General features: G+C 49.5%; 1 protein-coding gene across 1 annotated transcript in view; it reads right to left on the bottom strand.

Moving 5' to 3' along the window:
* Window positions 1-266: 266 nt before the first annotated feature.
* LOC132466529 (testican-1-like) overlaps window positions 267-8832 on the bottom strand; it is a 29938-nt gene continuing 21372 nt past the window's right edge. The window contains 5 exon segments of the mRNA XM_060063780.1: window positions 267-1757; window positions 4161-4298; window positions 4927-4989; window positions 5983-6204; window positions 6289-6414. Of these exon segments, the coding sequence (XP_059919763.1) occupies window positions 1555-1757; window positions 4161-4298; window positions 4927-4989; window positions 5983-6204; window positions 6289-6414 (752 nt within the window). The 3' untranslated portion in view covers window positions 267-1554.

Genomic DNA, 8832 nt, shown 5'->3' with positions numbered 1-8832 from the left:
TAAAAAACGTAGATTATTATCATAAAGTAGCCTAAATGATAAGCCATGGAAAGGCCTAACTTAGGCATTTCACCAATACAGAGGTAATACAGAACTAATTGACATGATTAACCAAAAGGCCAAAACATAGCATCTTTGCCCCTAGTTCTAAACAATTGTACAGGAAGTGACCATAGGGCATTTTCATACTCAGATTTCTGTTTTCCATTCACTGTTTGACCCCTTGTGTCAGATATGACCTGACCTTCAAAAAGACACACAGACACTCAGGTTTCCGAAGACACTCAAGGTGCCACTTTACTGAAACTCGTCAAAGTTACAAACAGACGTTCACTCGTTGACATAGTGGACAACTTCAACTCCAAATCAATGCACAATTCCATCATCCAGAGGGCAGACTGAAAAAATAAATGAATAAAATAAATAAATGCTCCATCCTCTTCCCCCTGTGCCCGGTCCCCTACCCCAGGCCGGTGTGTGTGTGTGTGTGGGGGGGGGGGGCAGCTCCTTCCTCTGGTGTCTACTCACCACTCACACAGCAGCAGCATTACCAACTAACAGCAGCCCTGGAGCGACTGCTGGCCGCAGTGGGGGGGCCGTGTAGGGGAGGGGGGTTGGGGGGGCTGTGTGTTTACCTAGACCCAGCGATGTTTTTTCCTGAGGCCAGCGACGGGCTTCGCCTCTTGCGAGTTCCGGTCGAGGGGGGGTGATAGCGAACCAAAGTGGCAGAGCAACGCCGCTAGGACCGCCGGCCCCCCCTGGGAGCAGTCTCTCGGCGTGTGTGCCGTCTCTGGAGCTGAGGCGTGGGGGGGGGGGGGGGCGGGTCTGGGGGTCCACCTGCACGAGGCTACACTTAACACGGAGACGATGCGACACATGCAACAACATCAACATCGACAGCGGGGGAACATCGTTACTCTCACTGCGTCGTTCTGGAGGGGGGGGGGGGGGGGGGGGCGGGCGGGCGCTGGTCTGGGACATTCAAGATAAAAACAAAAGCGATCAAGCAAACCTTCAGTGAGTTACACACAACGACGCCCGTGCCCGGCCCCCTTAGAGCCCCCCCTGCTGGGGCACGGCACATCAGTGGAGACGGGGAACCCAGGCTGGAGCCCAGCCCTGTAGGGGGCTTATTTACATACGGCCCACAGCTTGGATCTCAGAGGAGGCTTCAAATCTACACTCAGAGATAGGGAGGGACGGACGCACACAAACACACACACACACACACACACACACACACACACACACACACACACACACACACACACACACACACACACACACACACACACACACACACAGCCAGGAGGGGGAGAGGAGATGGTAGGAGCACAAGAGGAAAGGAGGAGCGGTAGAATGGCTGTTTGTCACTCACACAGAAGACAGCCCGTCGATATCGGAGCAAGTTCTCGTTCCAACAAGATGGACCAATGCCAGGTGGCTCGGACATAAAGGGGGCGGGACAAAGAGCAGGCAGGGTCGGCTTCAGATCGGTGCTGGGTTAACGGAGGCTCCCGGTTGGCTGACGTCAAGGCGCTCCGGGGGGCGGAGCTACCAGATGTGTCCCATCTCGGCGTCTTTGTCGTCGCCCTCGTCCTCGTCCTCGTCGTCCTCGAGGGCTCTCCGGTGGTGCTTCCGGCCCCGCCCCTTCTTCGGTCGGCCACGCCCACTCACCGAGGGCCCCTCCTCGTGGTCGTCGAGGAGGATCAGGGCTCCTCCGCTGCCGGAGTCCCCCGAGGTCTCCTGCTCCTCGTCTGCAGGAGAACCAGAGGTCAGAGGCCGTCGTCAACTCAGGCTGTGTACACACCTGGGGAGGAGCGACTGGAGCTCAGATGTTCTCACTTATCAATCCTCTTCTGGTTAGTAGACTCGTGAGACCATCCCGGAGAGGATGGTTTAATAGCACAAATCAGCACTAGGAAGAGGTTTTATAGGATCAATCAGCACTTGGAGAAAGTATCATGGTACCAATCAGCAGTAAGCAGATATCTGATTGGACCAATCAGCATTAAGCAGGTGTTTTATTGGACCAATCAGCACGAGGCGGAGGTATGATAGGACCAATCAGCACTAAGCAGGTGTTTGATTGGACCAATCAGCACTAAGCAAGTGTTTGAACCAATCAGCACTAGGCAGAGGTATGATAGGACCAATCAGCACTAGGCGGAGGTATGATAGGACCAATCAGCGCTAAGCAGATGTTTGATAGGACCAATCAGCGCCAGTGTGAGGTATGATAGGACCAATCAACGCTAGGGGGAGGGAGTTTCGTTTCATGACGAACGAGGAGCGAGAAGGTCTTACAAATAACAAAAACAATGGCGGCGACCGGGAAAATGTAGCAATAAAAAAGTAACGCTGAAATGATGGAGTTAGAATCATGCCAAAACCCAGCACACACGCAAAACGTGTTTTGCTCACGCATAACGATTCACACGCACACAAAACGTGTTTTACTCACGCACAATGATTCACACACACGCTCAGTGTGGTTTGCAAATACAAAACATCATTCACAAACTAATTTTTGCTAACTAACATTTTGCTTCAGAAACAAATACAGTATGTTTTACACCAAAAATCCTTCAAGTACACAAAACAATTCTACAAGTACGGAACACGAAAGCTGCGTGTGGATCGGAATGCATTTGCGCACGGATCGGAATGCATTTGCGCACGGATCAGCAAGGCGGAAAAATTAGTGCCAAAAGTCACGTGACAAACAAATGTCCCGTGATTCACACTACACAACAACAGGTGGCGTTGTTCCTGCCAAACCGCACGGATTCCGTACGGATTCCGTGCGGTTTAGCACTTTTACCGTGCCATTCTAGGGCCAGTTAGTGGCCTTCTTGGCTTTCCATATAATCCAACCACGGTTGGCCGGCATCAACTAAAGATTTTGGGGAGAAAAAAAGATCGTCCTGGCGGCCTTAAACTGACTCAACAGCGCCACCTGCTGTTTTGTATTGTGAATCGCAGGACATTTATTTGTCACGTGACTTTTGGCACTAATTTTCCGCCTTGCTGATCCGTGCGCAAATGCATTCCGATCCGTGCGCAAATGCATTCCGATCCACGCGCAGCTTTCGTGTTCCGTACTTGTAGAATTGTTTTGTGTACTTGAAGGATTACTTTTTGTACTTTGTGTAAAACATACTGTATTTGTTTCTGAAGCAAAATGCATTAGTTTGTGAATGATGTTTTGTATTTGCAAACCACACTGAGCGTGTGTGTGAATCATTGTGCGTGAGTAAAACACGTTTTGTGTGCGTGTGAATCATTATGCGTGAGCAAAACACGTTTTGCGTGTGTGCGGGGTTTTGGCATGATTCTAACTCCATATGAAATCTGCCCAGAAGGCTTTTCTCAGAGTAGAAGTTGGATTTATTTGAAAGTAAGGACAAAGAAATATTTGGAAATCAATTGCTGCCCAGGCAGGGCCAGAATTAAATTTATTTCAAAACCCTAATATAAATCTTAGGGTGGTCTCATGAGGCTAATTTTCTAGAAATGGGGGAAAAAATGAATAAAAAATATCTGGAGAGTCTTTAAATCAAACAAACTTGTGTACAGAATCTGAGGCTGCAAGTATTGGATTTTTGTTTTCGTTTCTATATTTTTACTTGCTGGATGACTGGCCATCAGAATAACCATTTGGCCTTTTCCCAAGTAGTCGCAAAAAAGACACTTTTTCCCTGCGTACATCGATTCGGTTTAAACTTATTAAAACTATGAAGGACAGAAACCCTCTGGCCACAAATCAACCCGGGGATTACCTCCCCCTCCAAACCAATTCAGTCCGTGCAGTAAAAAGGCCGGGAAAGGGAAATGTCTTTTAGAACCAAAAGTGCAGGGTCTATTTAACTATAAACCTTTTACTGTACTGTCACTATCTACTACGGCCAAAGCATTCAGCAGAGCCTTTTATCAGTAGCGAGTACACGTAAGCAGCTTGGGGTTGGACAGACCTAAAGGAGGACTTAGGACACTCGGGATTGAACCTGGTACCTTTCAGCTGCCTAGCCACCACACTTACCATGTCCCCACCCAGGCGTTATATTGTGTGCATGTGTGTGTGTGTGTGTGTGTGTGTGTGTGTGTGTGTGTGTGTGTGTGTGTGTGTGTGTGTGTGTGTGTGTGTGCTGTAGCAGTACCACAGCTGGGGTTGCCCTGTTTCCTGGAGCCTGCGATCTCGTTGCCGTATTTGTCCACACACCAACACTGACCCGTGCTGCCGTGACACTGAGTGGGCTTGAAGTAGCCCACCTCCGTACAGCGAGGGATGTAGGCTCCTACAGAGGGCGAGAGACATAGAGACAGAGGGAGGAGAGAGAGAGAGGGAGAGAGAGAGAGAACCAGAGAGAGAGAGAGAGAGAGAGAGAGAGAGAGAGAGAGAGAGAGAGAGAGAGAGAGAGAGAGAGAGAGAGAGAGAGAGAAGAGCAAGAGGCAGAGAGAAGGAAGGGGAGAGAATGAGAGATACAGAAAGAGAGAGGGACAGAAATATAGGAAATAGAACCAGAGGAGAGTAGGGAGATGTATGTGTGTGTGTGTGTGTGTGTGTGTGTGTGTGTGTGTGTGTGTGTTTGTGTGTGTGTGTGTGTGTGTGTGTGTGTGTGTGTGAGGGGGTGGAGATGGAGGTTAGAGTTGATTACCACAGCAAGGCGAACCGAAACCAGTGTCAAACATCCTGCTGGGAGGAAGCCATTAACTCTGAATTAGACCCAACACATCCACAGGCCAACATGAACGCCCGCACACACACACACACACACACACACACACACACACACACACACACACACACACACACACACACACACACACACACACACACCACAAGAGGGATGTGACACACTAACCACAAACAACAACATGGGGGTGGAGGGCGGGTCGTGACCGCTGTCAATCACCCAGACTGACCAATGAGACTCTTCTGTCGCCCCAGCAGCTGAACCCTGCTCCTCTGGTTCTGGCAGGGCAGTCCTGGAGTTCCAAACACACAAAAGACAGGATCTCAGTCGACTTCAGACGTGTCCCTCTGCCTCTTCCTCTATGGTTTCCCCCTATTTCCTCCCACCGTCTCTGCATCTCTTCTTCATTTTCATTGACATAACTGTTTCCCATTACAGTGTCCCTCTTTCTTCTTTCTGGTGTTCCTGTCCTGTGTCCTCATGTTCACTCGCTACTTGGCCTCCTTCTCTCTCGTTTCCTTCTCTCTCGTCTCCTAGGAGCAGTGGGAGGGCTCATGGCTCGGCCCGGGCTTCTACCGGTCACTCTGCGGCGCGCTTCCGTTCGGCACCTTCCTTTTCCTCTCCCTTCAGAACCTTCCCCTCCCTTCACCACCTTCCTCTTCCTCTCCCTTCAGAACCTTCCTCTTCCTCTCCCTGAAGAACCCTCCTCTCCCTTCACCACCTTCCTCTTCCTCTCTCCACAGTCCCCCTTCCACCTACGGGTGTTAATGCACCGGCTGTGTCAAGAACACAGCCGTGTGGATACAGTGTGTGGATGATGACGATGAGAATATTATGGGCTTCATCTGGAGAGTACATATTTAACTATTTAGCAGTCAATACGCTGCAATTTGCTGTGTTTATTTGTTTGTTTTTCCCTGAATGATTCAATTATCGCTGATTTGTTGTTTTTAATTGTTTTTCTACTCTGCTGAGCTTTGCTGTTCTGTGTGGATGGATTGGGTTAGTTATGGGGAAGCAGGTTCTCCACCAACACGGGATCTACTGAGACACCACTAGCTCAAGGGTTGATGAAAGTTTGTTCACATCAATGTTAAAGAGCAGTAGATCGGTTCAGGACAATTTTGAACTGCATATTCGTTGTTGTCGTGAATTGATTAAATGACGTCCCTTCCTCTCTCTCCCCCCTCCCTCTCTCTCTCTCCCTCCTCCCTCTCTCTTTCTTTCTCCCCCTCCCTCTCCCCCTCTTCCTCCCTCCACTGTATCTCTCCCTCTCCCCCCTCACCCTCGGGCTTCTGGAAGCAGTAGCACCACTCGTTGTTGGAGAGCTTTCCATCCTTGAAGGAGTCGCAGGAGTTGAAGAGCGGCTTCATGCACAGCTCGTACTTGTCCAGGTAGAGGGTGCTCAGCTCTGATTGGTCCAGCAGCAGGTCAAAGTTCACGTCCAGCTTGTTGAACATCCAGCCCAGCGAGTCCTTGCAGATGGGCAGGATGCTGGTGTCGAAGCCTGGAGGAGGGAAGAGATCACGTGGTCCATTGCGTCATCGCTGTTGTCACGGTAACCATGTTGCCACAGGAGGGCTGTACTCACGTCCCTGGGCGGAGTCTGAGCTGTCGGAGGCTTTGAGGTCTCGGTTGGCATCGAGGTGGAGGACTCCGAACCAGTCCTTCAGTCTGGAGGCCAGACTGTGAAGGTCTCTGTCACTGCAGACTGCACACACACACACACACACACACACACACACACACACACACACACACACACACACACACACACACACACACACACACACACACACACACACACACACACACACACACACACACACACACACACACACACACACACACACACACAAACAGAAAAACATAAAGAAGAGAGGGTGAACTTTTACTGCTTTTAAATGTTCTACTTATTTTGCCTTTCGGCTCTCAGAGGTGGTAAACACACTCCCACACACACACACAATTTGTTCACATGCTGCCTTCCTTACCTGAGTTCAAAAACATGACATTTGGAAATGCTAATAAGCAATTAACTTTGTTTTTGCTTTGTTTTGGTGTGTGTGTGTGTCCGCATGTGTGTGGTGACGGCTGCCATGGGCTTATGGGTTTGGAGTATGCTGATTATTAAAAAGGGGGAACAAAAAAGCTCAATTTTCTTTTACATGTTTTCATGAGAGCCACGTTCTATTTTACACCAGGTTTTCCCAAAGTGAACACACGATGATGAAATAGGAATTGAAGACTAAATCAACTAGAAGAACAACACAGGATATATCCTAGGATGAAAAAACTTGAATATATGTAAATCGGAGCAAAGCAAATCCAACCCATCCTAGCAAAAATGCCAAATAAATCAAGTATACCAATCAAAAGAACACTCATGCCATGCCTGATGCAGAAAGGCGGGTAAACAGCAGGTGAAACCAGCCTTATCTGCACCTTCCGCCGACCCTGCTTGTCAATCCCTCTTTGTCCACCTCTGTTGTTTCCCGTGCCATGCCTCGCTTTGCTGTTTGTTCCTTTGTGTGCTTTACAATACAGCAAGAAGGGAGCACAAAGAGCACCGAGCTGCCTCCCTCTGACACAGCCCATCACACAGCTCGCCACAGGGAGTGATGGGCAGGATATGTCCGGAAATGTCCAAAGGGAGTCCACACACACATATGCACACACAAACGCACAATCGCACACACGTATGCACAAACGCATGCACGCACACACGCAGGCACAAGCCCACATGCACACACACGCACACAAATGCACACCGCAGGCACGCACAAACCCACATGCGCACACACACACACACACACACACACACACACACACACACACACACACACACACACACACACACAGACGCACAAACGCACACGCACCCAAGCACAAGCCCACATGCACACACGCAGACTTACACACACTCGAAGGCACACGCAGAAGCAAGAGGGAGGAAGGGGGGAAAAGTCAAGCGTTCCACTTCTCAAAGCGATTGACATCTGAATGAAAACTGGCAGGGATGCTATTTGCCTCCCAATGTGCAATATAATATGTATAATTATAAAGCCGGAAATAAATAATAATAGCTTAGCTGTAACACAGGTACTAACTAACTACTAGGTTTATCTGAAATCATGGCAATGACATTTTTTTTAGGAAGGCCGACGGTTAATGGGTGTTTGCACGGCCAGTGTACCTCATATAAATAAAGGTGGGGCTGATCGCAGACTTGCAATTCATTTCCGCAGGACGAAGAGCACAGAATGCCAGGCTGGGATCCTGATAGCATGTCCGGCACTATCCGTCTTTCCACAAGCATCGTGTGGCCCCTGCCCCAGGCTCACACACTAAACTGGGTGAGGTTGCGCTCTCCCAGACACTGGAGGCTCAGGAATATCTCTCTCCTGCCCCCCTCCTGTCGGCTCACTTTACCTCAGAAATGTTCTCTTGCATAATTCAAGACAGTTCCTGCCTTTCATTCGTTCACCTGTTCAATCCTGCCTTCTATCTTAATATCTTGCTCTCTTTCTCCTGCTCTCTGCCCTTACTGTCAATCTGTTTGAAAGACCCCACTTATGGCAGTCTGTCTCACAGCAGGTCCTCTGAAGCCATAAGCCTAGAAGGCTGAAAGAACATCCCCGGAGCAATTTGATCTTCTCTGTCTCACTCTGTCCCTATAACCTAAATTGGACCTGACAATTCAAACTCTCTCTCTCTCTCTCTCTCTCTCTCTCTCTCTCTCTCTCTCTCTCTCTCTCTCTCTCTCTCTCTACTTCTCAGCCTATCCCACGTGTTCATCCCGGATGATTAGAGTGTCGCTTGTCCATTTGGATTCTCCATTGCTCTCTCCCAGTTCTCTCTGTGCTTCATTACCTGTGCTCTGCCGCACCAGATATTGCCAACCACCCTGAGAGGGGTCCCCTCCAGGTGATGATTGAAGTCTTCCCATCGGTCCAGTCTGAGACCTGGAGGTCTCCGGCCCACATGTCACACTGAGAGGCTGGGAGGAGGTGTTCATGTGTTGTTCTGGCTCAGGACAGCTCAGCCAATCGCATGGCTCTCATAGAACCAACACACATAAATGTGCAGGGGTGACACAAACAGCCTCACCCACAAACCATGGGATTAAGACCTC

Source organism: Gadus macrocephalus, chromosome 10 (assembly GCF_031168955.1).
Source record: "Gadus macrocephalus chromosome 10, ASM3116895v1".
NCBI classification, from domain to species: Eukaryota; Metazoa; Chordata; class Actinopteri; order Gadiformes; family Gadidae; genus Gadus; species Gadus macrocephalus.
This window is presented reverse-complemented; position numbering and strand designations above follow the sequence as displayed.